The following is a 16,200-nucleotide window of genomic DNA, read 5'->3' on the forward strand; positions in this document are numbered from 1 at the left end:
TGGGAAATAAACAAGAAAAGATTTTCCTACCAGGAATTTAAGTTATGTATGATACTATATTTTAGTTGCTATGGTGAAACACCATGACTGAAGCAACTTGGGGAGGAAAAGGTTTATTTGGCTTCCACATCAGAGTCCATCATTGAAGGAAGTCAGGACAGGAACTCAAACATGGAAGGAACCTAGAGGCAGGAACTGATGCAGAGGCTGTAGAGGGGTGCTATTTACTGGCTTGCTCTGCCTGCTCTCTTATAGAATTCAGGACCACTAGCCCAGAGGTGGTACTACCCACAATGGACTGGACCCTTCCCATCAATCACTAATTTAAAAGTCCTACAGACTTGCTTACAGCTCGATCCTATGGAGGCATTTTCTCAGTTGAGGCCCCCTCTTCTTTGACGATTCTAACTTGTGTCCAGTTGACATAAACCAGCACAGATACTATTTTATATCTAACACACTAACAAATTGTAAGAATAAATCCTCAAGGGGCATGCCACAACTGCTGTTAATAGTTTGGTATTCTTTTAAATGTTAAAAATATATTTAGGAATACTTTTAATCCCACCTTTAATTGGGAGGCAGAGGCAGGCGGATCTCTGTGAGTTTGAGGACAGCCTGGTCTACAGAGTTCCAGGACAGACTCCAAAGTTATACAGAGACACCCTGTCTCGAAAAACCAAAAACACTTTTTATAATTCTATTGATTTATTTGTTTGTTTGTTTATAGAGAATGTGTGTGGGCACATGAGTACCATAGCACACATGTGGAAGTCAGAGAGAAACTTGCAGGAGTTAGTTCTCTCCTCCAACCTTGTATGTCCTGGAGGTCAAATTCAGGTTTTCAGGTTGGGTGGCAAGTGCCTTTACCTACTGAGACATTGCCCTAAAATATGTGTTGACTTAGTAATTTAGGTAAGACCCCTTCCATCCCCCTCCTGTCCCCTGCTTTTCTGAGGCAGGTTCTTATTCGATAGCCCAGGTTGCCCAAATTCACAGCAGTCACCCTTCTTCAGTGTTGGGCTCACCAGTGGCAGCCGCCATGCCCAGCTATGAGAATTTTTTCTTAAGGAAATAACTCCAAAGGCTTTATAAACAAGGGTGATCACATTTCCACAGCATTATTATAAGGCTGAAAGCAATCTGTGTGGTGAGATCACGGCTATTTTAGTTTGTCTAAACACTGCTTATATTAAGAAAACAAATGACTCAATGTCTCTAAACTTGCAGTGCCGAGCACTGGGCCTGCACATGTGGAAATTCCTTTCTGTCTTTTTCTGCTCCATGGGACTCCCCAGCAAGTACTCTCAAGTACTTTTGGGGTCACATGCATTTAGCTTTCCTGGAGGCACAACATGACAGTCAGGGGCTGATGTAGTATGCTTTACCGTGACCAGTCTCCCGTTACCTGGTGGGCTTCTGCGAAGTTCCCCCTGAGGATACAGGATGCCAGCAGTGACTCCGGTGGGGAGAACATCATGGGGATGATGGAACTCTGAGGCTGGGGCTGCAACCGGCTGTCTAGCTCCACCTGCCCAGACACAGCACTCAGACTCCCTTCTGGTGGGTGAAGAACATTGGACATAGTTGGGAGAAAACATAAGAGCTGTCACCTCTCCCCACAATTCTATATTTTCTGTAAATGGGTCTTGTTTTTTGTTTAAATGAAGGGTAGGCGTTTGTCACCATCTTAGAATACAAGTAACAACTATCTCCCTTGAATAGCCACCTTTTTCTCTCTGCTGCTGGGCAACTTAACTAAAGAGAGAAAGCCTTTCCCCTTTGCCTAGCTGACATCTCCGTTATGCAGAATAAACCTTGAACCTAGGTTCAGTTCCTTCCGGTGTTCACACCACAGGGCACGGCAAGTCTGGACATGGGCAAAGCTGCCTGAAGTTAACATCTGTCTGGGACCCAAATACCTGAAGTACTTGTGCTCAGCTCACTGCTGGTACTCTCCAGGGATGGGTTGGGGCCTCTTTCCCGGCCATCTAGAGGTAGAAGAGTGAAATTCGGACATCAGCTCCTTATAGCCTATAAACCGCAAAGTCAGTCTACGAGCTGAGCTCCGGGTAGACTGAGGATGAAGGGTGACTTCAGTGAGGATGGGCGGCAGGGATGATGTGGTCCCAGAGCTCGCTGGGTAACAGCCTATACCAGTGGTTTTTAACCATGTGGGGCCTTAGAGTCCTAGGAGCTAGTGACCACCATCTGCTGACTAAGTACTAGCAATAGCTTGGTAAAATGAAAGCACAACTATCATGACTAGGAACCAATGGGCTGATTGATGTTTTCTGATGTAGAGGATGTGGCTCGCCCTGATGCAAGCCGAGGAGTAAAAGTGGCTCAGTGTCAGCTTTCCTAAGTGCTGAGACTTGCCAATGGAGGCTGCCTGTCCCTTTGTGTGGCCCTATAGAGGCTGTCAACCATCAAGGGAGTCCCCTTGGCCACTACTGAGGCAGCCCTGTGGAAAGATGAGGTACCTGTGGGGAAAAGGAGATGGAAGACGTGTTCTAGGTCCGGAGGATGCAGGTGGACGCAAACTCAGCCTATGTCCCAAACCAATCACTGCCAGGCAGATTTTCCACGTTTCTCTTACGGCATCCCTTCATCTCACTCAGGGTGTTTACAGTGTGTGTGTATGTCATTGTGCATATGTGAAAGCATGTGCATGTTGTGTTGTGTGGGAAATTTCTGGATGGCTATGTAAGACACTGTTACGACCTGACACAGAAGGGGTGGGACTAGGAGGATCCTTCCGACTTTTGTTATTTTGACAATGTACTCTGCCTAAAAGAACATTAGACAAGCAAGCATTGGCATGCCTCTTTGTAGGTGTGTGGGAACCAGACTCGAGGAGAGAAAAGAGAGGTTGTGGATCACCTGCCCGGTTTCTTCTAGTCCTGCGACCTCGGCGGAGACTAGAGTGCCTTGTGGCAATGGGCCGGTATCTTCGGGAAGGTTGGTCTTCTGCAATAGCAAACACAGACACAGTGTCTAGCTTTGATGTGACCTTTTGTGGAAGCAGGCAGGGGTCACCTTCGCTAAGCTCTGAGATGTTGAGCAGTCTGACAGGTCCCCGAATTCGGGTGTGGCTCCCACGTGCCCACCCGGTGCCCACGTCGTGGAACTTTCCTCCTTTCCTCTTTTCTGTCCCCCTTCACCCACCTGAGCGCTGGTTGCTGGTTACCACCTTGTATCGCCACTGGGCCTCGGAGAGAACCTTTGAGAACCGGTGCAGGCGGCTCTGCAGTCCATCTCTGCCTGCGGAGCCGGAGCCGCTCTGGCCTTCCAGCAGCTTTGTCTCCTCAGGAGTGCTTCGGCTGCCGATCTCATCGAGCTGCTCCTGAACAAGGCTGAGGAAGGCTCCTATGGCAAACTCATCGGCCAGGAATCCACTGAGGCCACTAGTAAAGTGCTTTAGGTCCAAGAAGCTGTGCTTGTGAGGCCCCGGCGAACTGTCTTTTGGCTCTGCCTTTGGACAGCTTGGCATTGTGTGATCAAGGCTCCTGGGTCCTAGGGGACCCCGCTCTGCCTTCCTCTCGGGTGGGGCTATGTGCTGAGGGCTCTCTGACGGAGACCTCAGGCCCAAGGAGCCCTTCCCCTCCATGTCATCATCTTCAGCATAGTCCTCGGGCAGGTGAGGCTCTGCGTGGAGATCGGCAGAGGTGATGAGGAGCAAAGAGAAGATGTTTTCGAGAATTTCCAGGCACAGAGAGTCGGGGATACTGCGTAGATACTGTCGGCATCTGGCCAGGTATGTTGTGAAGAGATGGGAAGCACCTAAGGAGGATGGGTAAGAGCAGAGGCCGGAGGGAGAGGAGAGAGAGCAAAACACTAAAAATCAGCCCACTGAACACTCCCTCTGTTTCTGCTCTTCCCTTATTTTGGTGCCATCCCTTACCTCTGACAAGTACTTCCTATTCTAGGAATTAAGGTAACAACATGGACTTCTCATCCCACAATTCTATTTTAACCTCCTTTTTTATCTCAGGCTGCCTAGGTCTCTTAATTATTTGATATTCAACAAGGGTGTGGTAGTACAATTTTGATCCCAGCATTCAGGAGGCTGAGGAAGGGGGATTGCCACAAGTTTAAGGCTACCTTGAGCTACAGCATGAAACTCTGCCATAAAAAAAACAAAGGGACTGGAGAGATGATTTAGTGACTCAAAGCACTGGCTGCTCTTCCGGTTTGATTCCACCTCGGTTTGATTCCCAGGACCTACATCATGGCTCACAACCTCTGAAATGCCAGGTTTTTTGTTTTTTATTTTGTTTTGTTTGTTTGTTTGTTTGTTTTCCAAGATAGTGTTTCTCTGTGTCACCCTAGCTGTCTTGGCTGTCCTGGAATGCACCTGTAGATCAGGCTGGCCTTGAACTAAGGAAGATCCATCTGCCTCTGCCTCCAGAGTGCTGGCATTAAAGGCATGTGCCACCACCACCCGGCTGAAACTCCAGTTTTAATCTGATGTTGTGTTCTCGTCTCTGTGGGAAGCAGCCATGTTCATGGTGCACTGCATACATGCTGGCAAAACACCTACATGTATTTAAAAAAATCTAAAAAATACATTTAAAAGAAGAGAAGGAGGAAAAGGAAGAAGAAGAGAAGGAAAATCAGAACTAAGCATGCTATTTCAGGCCTGTAATCCCAGTGCTTGGGAGGATTAAGAGTTTGAGGCTAAATTGGGTTACATCAATTTCCATTTGTACTACATAGTACGACTTGGAAGGAAGGGAAAAGGAAAAAAAAAACCCTCATAATTATGTTCTATTCGGAGTACTGTGTCTTAAAACTGAGCTTCAATTTATATATCATATACATAAATACACATAATATATATAAAGATATAAACTGTGCAGGTAAGTTTGAACCAGAGTTGCTTTATTATTTTAAAATATCTATCAATTTATGTATTTTATGTATGTGTGTGTTTTCTCTGCATGTACATGTGTCATCAGAAGAGAGTATCAGATTCCATGGGTCTATAGTTACAGGTGATTATATACTGCCATATAGGTGCTGGGTGTTCAACTCGGAACTGGAAGAGCAGCCGGTGCTCTCCCCCCACTCTCCCCAGACAGGGTTTCTCTATGTAGCCCTGGCTGTCCTGGAACTCACTCTGTAAACCAGGCTGGCCTTGAACTCAGAGAACCACTTGCTCCTTCCTCCTTGGTGCTGGGACTAAGGACAATGTGCCACCACAGCCGGGCTGCAGCCAGAGCTCTTAACCATAGAGCCATCTCTCCAGAAATGGCATTTCTCCTGAAATGCTATTCTTACCATGGTGTCCAGCTATAAAAAGTAAACCATTTGGCAAATACTAAGCTAGATGATTAGATTAAGATCCATTAAGATGTAAGCACGTCCTTTTGATGCAGAGGCTGATAAATGGATAAAATTCTTCCTGAGTATTTTCAAATCAAGGGCACTCCATCTTGGAAGGAAATGGTAACCACACAAAGTAGTCCCTGGGAGAGGTGCCTGCATATGCGGGGGACAGGAACGCTCTGTACCTGCAGGGGGGAGGGAATCGTTGCCTTGCTCTGCTACGGCCAGGTCCTCGGAGGCAGAGGCGATGTCTCTGCAGTCCTGGCACTGAGCGTGCTGGTGTGAGTTCACACAGAGGGCATAGACAGCATACTTCATGGCGCAGAAGCCCTGGTAGAGGGTCAGGCTCTGACACAGGCTCAGGTGCTCGGGGGCTGAGGCATCACGGGTATCTGAAGCAGAGACACGGGCAGAACTTCAGAGTTAGCCTGTTCAGGCATGAGCGGTGAGAATGACTGAAGCAGAGGGCTGACCTGTAGTTCTTACCCTCCTGCATGTCTGACCTGCAACGTCCCAGGCCTGTTCCCTAATCAAAACCGGCTTTGTCCTCTTTGCTTTGCTTTTCTCTACCAGTCTTCCTTCTATATGATACATGGTCTCCATTGCCTGGACTCTAATTTATATTCCACATGGTTTGTACCCAGTCACGGTCCTATTACAGCCCCTTTCAGATTTAAGTCCCAAGTTCCAAGTGCATCTCAATGGGTTCAGAGGCCAAATATCAACCTCATCCTTGGAAGCCTTTTACACTTCTCACTGTGAATCAGAATCCTAGTTCTTCTAGGAAATTTGCCAAACAAGTTTCCCATCTTTATGGGAGGTGGAGGAAGAAAAAAAAAAAAGAATGTGGAAACACTGGTTTGTGGTAGGTCCTTTTGCAAAGCAAGTCAAAGCAATATCTCCCTGCTGGAAACATCCTTTCTCACCTGAGGAAGTTCCTGGACCTGTGTGACACAATGCGACCACACTATGACCAACTCACCATGCTCTTGTTGGAGGTCTTTAGCTGGCACCTTCTGAAGGAGCTTGAGGACTTCTTCCTCCCTGAGGGCTGGAAGGTTTGTGAGGTGATGGAGAGAGTAGAGCACGGAGTGGCTGTCTCCACCATGTAAGTGACACAAGAGCTCTCTCTTTGGTATGAGGCTGCTGGAAGGCAAAGTCGGAAGGATGGACAAGGCTTATATTATTGCCCTGCAGAGAGACAACTCTCTTTCCTCCTCTTCTTCTTCTCAAACTATTTTATTAGGTTTAGGATAAAAAGTAACATTTATCTACATCCACCTTGAGGAATTACAGCCATCAAATTAGTTGCTTGTCTGGAAAGGATCTAGGAAGGGCCTTTCTGCCCAGTGGAGTCTAAGAAGGACCTGAAGATCCAAGTCCCTGAGTTCTGTACTCTCTGTAGCTTTCAAATAAGCTTCTTTGGTTTATTCAGAGAGCCCCTCCCTACAGACTCCTCCACCTGCTTCCCAAGGCATTAGTGAGGTTAACGAAGAATAAAATGGAAACTCAGATCTAGGCGAAGATCTAGATATAGGTCTCCCTATATAACCTTGGCTGGCCTAGAATTTGCTATGGAGAACAGGCTGACTGTGAATTCAGAGATCTGTCTGCCTCTGTCTCTCAGGGACTGAGATTAAACTGTAAGCCACCATGTGTGACCCTTAGTGTTTAAAGCAACAATCATATCTGGATCTAATTTGCCAGAATGTTGTAAGAGGCTTAGCACAATGCCTGGCCTATAGTACATGCGTGCGTAGGGATTGTCAACCTTTGTTCTTTCGGACTCCAAATTATCCTTTGGCCATGACATGATGGTCTCAAACGGAAGCTAATCATTACTTAGGTTCCCCCAAACCCTACTTTAACAGATGGAACAATTATTCGCATCTGGCCAGCATAATCAAATTTTTTCTTTTTCTGATATGGAGTATAGGGTTGAATGTGCCCCAGGTATGGTAGGAAGAGGAATGACTTGTCAGGGACATACCTGCTCTGCTGTACACACCACTCCAGGACTTCTAAGTGAGCCCACAATCCTTCGCAGGCATCCCTGAGAAGCTCATCATGGCCTTGGTCCTATGTCAACGCAGAAGAAACAAATACTGAGTTAGGCTTCAGAGACTGTGGCTGACTGTGAGAACTAGGAACTCTTCTAGGTCTAAAGCCCCAGGGCATTTGCTTCTGGAGCACCCTGGGGCGCTGCACGAGTTACCTGGGTCCTGTAGAGTGTTTGGAGCAATCGTTTAGCTGATTCAAGGCTCTGGCAGTGTGTCCAGCCCAGGAGCACGAGCAGGTGGCTGAGAGGCCGGAATTCTCGATCAAGCAGGCACCCAAGGCTTGGGAAGTCTTCCTCTTTCAACAGGGTCAGTGCCGTTACCTGTAAGCCAAAGGTTACCTGCTTACCTGAACTGGAAAGAATTAGTTCCAGTTTCACTAGGGTAGCCAGTTACATAAAATTACAGTTCACAAAAGTACGTTCTAAGCATTTTGAAGTGAAGGACTGACTTCTCTTGTAACCCCATCTCTTAGCATAGCCCACAACCTACAACTTGAGATTCACAAATATCTGTTGAAGTAAATGAGGTTCGGCTGCAATTTAGAAGGCAAGAGTTAGAGTAATTAAATTTCCCTGCCAGCTAGGCCTTTAATTGCTGCCATGGCCTTTGCTGTCTACATCCCCCAGAAAGCTGACCCACAGCCAACATCTTGCTTCCTACCAAAGGTTCAACTTGAAGTGGCTACAGCATCAACTAGGAATGGAACTGGTTCTCAGAGGCCCCTCTCTCTCCCGAGGGACTTCGGGATGGCAACCAGATGACTTGCCCCTGATTAGACTACAGGAGTTGGATATGTAAGTGAGAGAGAAACAGAGAAAACCCCAATAGCCCTGGGAGAGTTCTGGGTTCTTCTATGGCGCAAAGGAATGAAGCTCAACTCACCAGGATCTGCTCCAGGAAGTGTTTGTTGTTGCTCAGGCAGTAGAAAAAGGCCATTTTCCAGGCGTGGGCTGGGTCTGGGGTGGAGAACAGGGCCAGCATTGCCCGCTCAGGATCTGGATGATCTGGGGACACTGAACATCACACGGGGAGGGTTACTAATGAACAGCTCCTTTTTCTCACACAAAAGTCCACACTGAAAACCAGTCAGTCCGAGACTAGGCAATTGTATTTATTTACTTAAAATGTATCATTATTATTGTTATATTGTATGTACAAGCATGTGCATATTATGGAGGTCAGAGGACAATGATGGGGAGTCCATTCTCTCCTCCCACTCTTACGTAGGTTCTGGGGATCACACTCAGATCATTGGGCCAGTGTGATAAGTAGAAGCACCCTTAGCCACTGAGCCATCTTCCTAGACCAAGAGTAGACTCTTGCAAAAGTTAAACTCTACTGTTTACACGTTATCTGTAAGACGTTTCAATCTTCTCAGTAGTTTCTGCAAAGGTCTTTTCTGTTCCTGCTATTTCCTTAAGCTATGCTTTAAACAAACAAACAACAACAACAAGAAAATGCTCTGTGGTTTTGCTTAGCCTCTCTTGTCTTGGACAACAAGCAGGTACAATACTAGTTCAGAACTTCAGAGGGGACATCAGAATGACTAAAGTACTAAATTACTAAAGGAGAAACAGCAAAAGACACACACCTTTTCCTGGAAGTGTGGCCTTTGGTGTCCTTTCTGTCACCTTCTCTGCATAGGTTTGGCCGTAGAGGGACAGTAGGCCCCGTCCAGCCTTGTGTAACAGGCAACCAAGCAGCCGCTCCTCCTGCAGGGGACTGCCCTCAGTCCTGCAGGTCTCTAACAGTTCCTCACAGAGGACCCGCCATTCACTTTCTGGTGGCTCGGCAGTGCAACATAGAGCCTGAAGGGCTCCACAGACAGCGTCGGCCACCCCAGGGGGCTGAGGGGCAGGGTCCCGAAGGGTCTGTAGTGCCTTTCGAATGCGATCCAGCAGTGTCTTCTGCAGAGGGCTGTGACAGAGGCTGGTGCTGTGGTGATCTACAAGCAGGAGCTCCAACAGGGCCTGGGCTAGCTGGGGGGCTTGCTTCAGAACATCCCAGAGCGCGGAGACGGCTTCAGGGCTGAACTGAGGGGTCCCGCTCTCCCAACTCTGGCTTCTGTCAGGTATGCTGTCTACTGGACTTTGTGCTAAGGTTTCAAACAGCTCCTAGGTGGAGAACGAAGACAGGGAGTGTGGTGACCACCAAGATGGCGATGACCTGTGTGCCTTGATGGCTCGGCAGCCATAGCAAACATTTCTATAGGTGTCTGTATAGCTAGTAACTATCAAGGCTCTTTACAGAAGAACCAAATCAACCATGATGACAATCTCCAGAAGCAGACGCCATAGTTATTCCTGTCTTACTGAGGAGACTGAGGTTAAAAGTGATTAGCTCAGCCACCCAAGCCCCACCCCCGCTCTCCTCAACATGTGTTAGTGACCTAATTAAGACTATACTTTTATAGACCAGGTGGGTAAGGCATTATGTACACCTTATACACAATTTAATCTAATTTTTAAGACATTTTAAAATATTTATTTATTTTTATTATGTATACAATATTTTATCTGTGTGTATGCCTGCAGGCCAGAAGAGGGCACTAGACCTCATTATAGGTGGTTGTGAGCCACCATGTGGTTGCTGGGAATTGAACTCAGGACCTTTGGAAGAGCAGGCAGTGCTCTTAACCACTGAGCCATCTCTCCAGCCCAATTCAATCTAGTTTTTGAAGGAACATTACATATCAGCTTTTAACTACTGATCTGAATTCTGTCTAAGTTTTAAGACATAATCCATTTTTTATCCTCCCATAAAACCCTTCTGCTGTGGTTTGACTGTGTACCTTAAAAGTTCATTGTGTCAGCCGGGCGATGGTGGTGCACGCCTTTAATCCCAGCACTCGGGAGGCAGAGGCAGGCGGATCTCTGTGAATTCGAGACCAGCCTGGTCTACAGAGCTAGTGCCAGGACAGGCTCCAAAGCCACAGAGAAACCCTGTCTCGAAAAACCAAAAAAAAAAAAAAAAAAAAATTGTGTCAGTAGGCAGGTATGTGGCACATACCTGGAAACATAGGAAGTTGAGACTTTGTGGCCAGCCTGGGCTACATGCCTAGACGCTGTCTCAAACGAACCACAGCAAAGTAGTTCATGTGTTAGAAACTTAATCCCCAATTTCATGTGTTAATATTTGGAGACTGAGCCTTTGGGAGAGTTAAGATTAGATGAAATCTAATCTCAAGGCCGATCCCCATGGTATCAGAAGCTTTGTAAGAAGAGAGACCCCTGAGCTAGCACACCTGTCCCCTCTCACTTTGCGATGACCTCTGTCATGTTACGGTGCAGGAAGAAGGCTCTTCCAGATGCCGAGCAGACACCAGTGTTGTGCTGTTCTTCAGTATTCCAAACCATGAACTAAACAAATCTGCTTTATAAATTACCCAGCCTGTGGTATTTGGTTACAGTAAACAGACATCAGGCACTTGCTTAATGTTTTTAAGTCACACACCTTTGAACAATTGAATACCGTATGGTTTATTAAAAATATGTCTCCTGTGTAATAGCCTAATTATGTATTGAGTCTGCCTCTTCAGCTAGCCTGTGAGAAGCATGACTCTCTATAGACTGCTTATATAGGTAGACTGAAGGAGAAAGGGGCACAGGGATGTACACTGTTTCCTACATCTGTAGATGTTGTTCAGGGATGGCTCTTTTTATTAAGACTCTTTATTCATGAGTCCTTGAACTAAGACAAGTCAGTTCTCACATAAGTCCTACCATAAATATATCTTATCTGGTAGCAGGGTCTTAAGAAAACAAGTAATGGCTGGGTGGTAGTGGTGCATGCCTTTAATCCTAGCACTCAGGAGGCAGAGGCAGGTGGACCTCCATGAGTTTGAGGCCAGCCTGGTCTACAGAGTAAGTCCCAGGACAGCCAGAACTGTGATAATGGGCTGGGGTGTGGATCAAGGACAGAGTGATTGTCTAGAATGTTACAAGACACTGGGTTTGATGCTAACAAAATTTAAAATAAATAAATGAGGTATTGAGTCTTAATAAGTAGCAACTGATATATATTATAATATATAATATGTAATATATTTCTATATAGATATAGTTATATGTATCTATAGGAAAAATCTAGTAATTGATAAGATAATATAAAAATAGTATCTATATCAATCTATAGATATCTAGCTATAGATATGGATAACTATATCTATATATTATCTATCTATTGATTGTTAACTTTTTGGGGGGTGGCAACTGAGACAGGTTTTTACTATATAGCTCAGGCTGGCCTTAAATTCTTGATTATTGGCATATGCAATCATGCTTACCTAGACAAAGAGAACATTTAGTTGGACTCTGCCTCTAGAAGGTTGGTACACTGATTAGCTATAAAACATCAGTGTATCTATTATAGAAGACAAGTCTATCAAATATTCATTTCTTCCTTCAAATTCTCTATCATCTACTCATCAACAGTTCAAATATCTTAAATTAAACCCAAGTAATGAGTTCCTTCTAGGTGAAATGCAAAGAACAATTGATCGCCTGCTGCGATCAGTTCTGCTGGGCAATCTGCTTCCAGAATTCCAAAGTCAGGTAAGTTATACTCATTCTAAACTCACCTGGGAGGGGCCTGCCTATTGCTTTCTCTGCAAACAAAGAACAGTCAACATCTTAGAGACCTGTCTCCCTGATGGCCCTGAAAATTAAACTTGTTGAGTGACAGCAGATGGACCTCAGTCTTTCTTACCTGGAGGATGTTCTCTGGAATGTCACCTTGGAGGTCTTCTGATAAAAAAAGAAACTCAAGTTTTCTCCGGAAAACAGCAGAAAGTAATTTCTAGAGAAATAATACACAATTATAGAGGTCAGGCATATGCTTTGCTTGACAAATACAATTTCTCTTTAGTTACTCTTATTTCTGCTACTTCTCTAAGATAAGGTACTTTTAACCACTACACCCCTGGATGCATTTAAAAAAATATTTATTTTTATTTGAATATTTTAATGTATATGGACGATTTATGTATGTCTGTGCACCATGTGCAAGTCTGTTGACTGCAGAGGGCAGCAGAGGACATCAGAGTCCCTGAGACTGCAGTTACAGACAATTGTGAAGTGCCATATGGGTGCTGGGAATTGAACCTGGGTCCCCTGGAATAGCAGCCAGTGCTCTTAACCTCCGAGCCATCGTTCCAGTCCCTATGGATATGGTTTTAGATGCTTTCCTTTGGAAATCAAGTTGGCTAAACTTGGTCATTCTTTAAATTAATATGCAGGGGCTTGGAAAGATTGCTCAGGTGGAAAAGTGCTTGCCTCACAAGCATGAGGACCTGAGTTCAGATCCCTAACACCCACATTAAAAAAAGGGCTAGGTGTAGTGATCTATAACATTAATCCCAGCAGCTGCCTTTAGTCCCAGCACTTGGGAGGCAGAGGCATGAGACCTCTGTGAGTATGAGGCCAGTATAGTACACATAGTGAGTTCCCAGTCAGGCAGAGCTACACAGTGAGACCCTGTCTCAAAACAAAACAAAATAAACCAAAAAACAAAAACCCAAAATCTGGACTGGAGAAATAGCTCAGTTGTTAAGGTATACAGACATACGTACAGACAAAACACCTACATACATAAAAAGAAACAAAACAATAATAAAAATAATCAACAACAAAACCAGATAACAATAATAAATATCTAGGGTTGAATGCATATAATCCCAGTACAAGAGGATCTTGGGAGCTTTCTGACCAGACAATATAGCCAAATTAATGAGTGTCATGTTCATTGAGAAACTTTGTCTGAAAAAAAAAATAAACCAAAAATCCAAAACACCAAAAACTCAAACACCAAAGAGAAAGAGGCAGGAAGACACCTAACTGATGTTGATTTTAAAGGGCCTAGCACATATCCATACAAATGTGCACACATGTGTGTGCACACACACAGAGAGCTAAAGCCTACACTGATTAACCTCAAACTCCAAGCTTGTTCATTTCAAGTGCTCTTTCCTTTTCTCCTTGTCTGTTCTGAGACACGGTCTTGCTACGTAGCCGAGGCTGGTCCTGCACTCAGGGTCCCCTTGCCCCTGTTTCCCTCCTGCTGGGATGAGACAGATAATTTTTATCGCTGTGTGTAAAACAGCTACAGGAAACTCTTGGAGGGCACACCCTCATAATCCTTTCAACCCAACCATGCTTTTGGTACTCACTATCCTTTGTATACCAGTTGTTGAAAAAAACAAAACAAAACAAAGGTATGCACGCCTGGCACAGGGTGTTGTATTTCACTTCCAAATTAAAGGAAACCCATAGCATTTAATTTTTTTTTTTTTACAGTGCTTCTCTGTGTAACATCTCTGAAAGTCCTGGAACTTACTTTGTAGACCAGGCTGACCTCGAACTCACAGAGATCCACCTGCCTCTGCCTCCCAAGTGCTGGGTTAAAGGCGTGTGCCACTGAAATGACACTGAAGCCTCACTGGCCACATAATTTTGAATAATGGCATTGTGCACTGCATAGAGATGTGCTTTCACTTAATAGCCAGGCCTGTGCATTATGGACATGAGGGTTATTGCAAGTTTTCCTCTGGGAGTAGCCGCTTATCAGCAAACGTCTCTGTAGCTAACCCTTTAGACACATGCTTACACATGTAGGCCTAAACCACTGCAAGATAAACAGACAGAAGATAAAAGTGAGTGAAGGATAGAAACACAGCACCACTGCTTCGCCTCGTAATGAAGCGGCAGCTCTTGGCAGGCAGCGGGAGCCCGCAGCAGTAAACAGCTGTGTTTCTGAGCACCAAGGCAGAACCAGCTCTGTAGCACTCCAAAGTGCACCTGAAGTTCTGGTCCTTAAAAAACAGTTTATAGTTCTCCAAACAACAAACTACAACCGTTTGACGCAATGGATCACCGGAGCTTTAAGGGCTGCATGAAGTTTGGTATTGGCCAAAACAAGAGCAATTCCCCATCTAGGCTGAGGAGCTGGGGAAGTGAAATCCACCACCTGATGTTGTTAAGCAACCCTCCAGAGAAGAAGCAGTCAATGAGGTCACAAGTCAGCAAGCAGACCTCTTCTCAAGGGGAAAGGTCAGTTAGTTCAATAGACTTGGTGTTTGTAATAGGGAGATCCTTACTCAGTAACAAAGCCCCTCTGTCCCCCTCCCTTCCGAGATGCTAGCGAATCTTCTTTCTTTCTTTTCTACTTTACCTCATTTTTGTTGTCCTTTTCTCTCTTTAGCCCTGACTCTTATTTTTCCTCGGTTTCATTATTTTACAATTTTGCTTCTTTTACTTGATCTTTCTGCTAGTTTTTCTACAAGTTCTCTTTGCTAGACAACCCTCTAAGTCGGCCTAAGGGATACATTTAAGTCTGGTGGTGCTGGCACACACCTTTGATCCCAGCACTAGGGAGACAAAGGTAGGTGGATCTTTGGGCCATCGAGGTCAGCCTGGACTACAGAGCTATACAGAGAAATCTTGTTTTGAAACACAGTAACCAAAAAAAAAAAAAAGATACCTTTAGGCCAGGATTTTTTTTGGCACAGTTATGGGAAGGACAAAAATGCAAAAATTGGAACTAAACAAAAAATTATTTCTGATGAGTGAAAGCAATAAATGTAAGAAAAAATGATTGATATTTTAAAAGTGAATTTTTTTACTTTGAAGCCCACGTAGGCTAATATAATGTTGATGTGGAAAATGAGCGAGGATTGAGGTGGTCAGATCTCTGGCTTTGCTGGAGTCATTTCTCTTGAGTCAAAGATTCTGTGTGGTGTGTGTGCTTTGTGTATGTGTGTGTGTGTGTGTGTGTGTGTGCATGTGAGACAGAGTCTCATTATGTTGCCTAGGCCAGCACTGAACTCCTGGACTCAAACAATCTTCATGTGTCAGCTTCTTGAGTAGCTGGGATTACAGCCTTTACCACCACACCCCACCCGTCTTGGCATAGTCACTGAACTCTACAAAGTTCTCTTCAAGAGCAAGACTTCTAGAGATATTTAACAAACTAGTATCACTCCTAATGATATTATATGTTAAGGTACCAGGGTAAATTAACAAGCAAATCATTTCCACAGTCAACCCTGAGAAAGACTACAACCAACCACAAAAAAAGGGAAGTAGCTGACGGATGGAAAATCTCCTAACTTCTAAGTTCTTCTCAGTCCTGGTCTCAGGGAAAATAAATTAAACGTAAGCCCACGTACTTTTTCTTGGGTCACCCATTTTTCCAGTATGAGAAGCCAGAGCCAGGCTAATCTTTGAGGGTTGAGATCTGGCCCGCATCTGAAAAAGAAAAGAAAGATTTAGCAAAACAGGAGTTTCAACTGACCCTTTCTCTTTTGTGATTCGAGCTTTATATATCAGTTTTCAGCTCAGTTCATTTTAAATCTGAACAAGCAAGTCCTAATGAGAAATTCTCAATTGCGAGTAACAGTTGAACCAAATAGAACCACGTAACTTTCAGCTTCCACTGACACCTGTACTACCTTATCTAATTTTTTTTTTTTTCTGAGACAGGGTTTCTCTGTAGTTTTTGGTGCCTGTCCTGGTGAAAATCAAGTAAGATCTTTACTGTAGCTCCTGCACTAAGGTCAGTTTCCTGGTTTTGATGTCTTACGACAGCTGGAGCTGGTAAAAGTGGTACCCTGTACTCTATTATTTTTCAACTTTTTGTGGATCTATGATTATTTCAAAATGCGAAGTTTTAAGTTAACGCACAATCAGTCCTTTGTTAAAGCAACAGCACCACTAATCTCATGAACAAGAGGAGAGGGTAGGTTGGTCTTTTGGTGACAAGATGCAGTTACACCATCTTTTTTTTTTTTTTTTTTTTTTTTTTTTTTTTTTTT

At 44.6% G+C, this 16,200-nt stretch overlaps 1 protein-coding gene across 1 annotated transcript in view; it reads right to left on the reverse strand.

Annotated features, from left to right (window-relative positions):
• Zfyve26 (zinc finger FYVE-type containing 26) overlaps positions 1-16,200 on the reverse strand; it is a 59,735-nt gene that overhangs the window by 42,269 nt on the left and 1,266 nt on the right. The window contains exons 3-14 of the mRNA XM_026779777.1: positions 15,556-15,634; positions 12,099-12,188; positions 8,983-9,505; positions 8,274-8,404; positions 7,547-7,711; positions 7,322-7,410; positions 6,314-6,477; positions 5,517-5,723; positions 3,169-3,783; positions 2,884-2,970; positions 1,923-1,991; positions 1,409-1,560 (exon numbers count right to left, since the gene is read on the reverse strand). Coding sequence (XP_026635578.1) covers positions 1,409-1,560; positions 1,923-1,991; positions 2,884-2,970; positions 3,169-3,783; positions 5,517-5,723; positions 6,314-6,477; positions 7,322-7,410; positions 7,547-7,711; positions 8,274-8,404; positions 8,983-9,505; positions 12,099-12,188; positions 15,556-15,634 — 2,371 coding nt within the window. The remainder of the gene's footprint in view (positions 1-1,408; positions 1,561-1,922; positions 1,992-2,883; positions 2,971-3,168; positions 3,784-5,516; positions 5,724-6,313; positions 6,478-7,321; positions 7,411-7,546; positions 7,712-8,273; positions 8,405-8,982; positions 9,506-12,098; positions 12,189-15,555; positions 15,635-16,200) is intronic.

This window comes from Microtus ochrogaster, chromosome 1, assembly GCF_000317375.1.
Source record: "Microtus ochrogaster isolate Prairie Vole_2 chromosome 1, MicOch1.0, whole genome shotgun sequence".
Lineage (NCBI taxonomy): Eukaryota > Metazoa > Chordata > Mammalia > Rodentia > Cricetidae > Microtus > Microtus ochrogaster.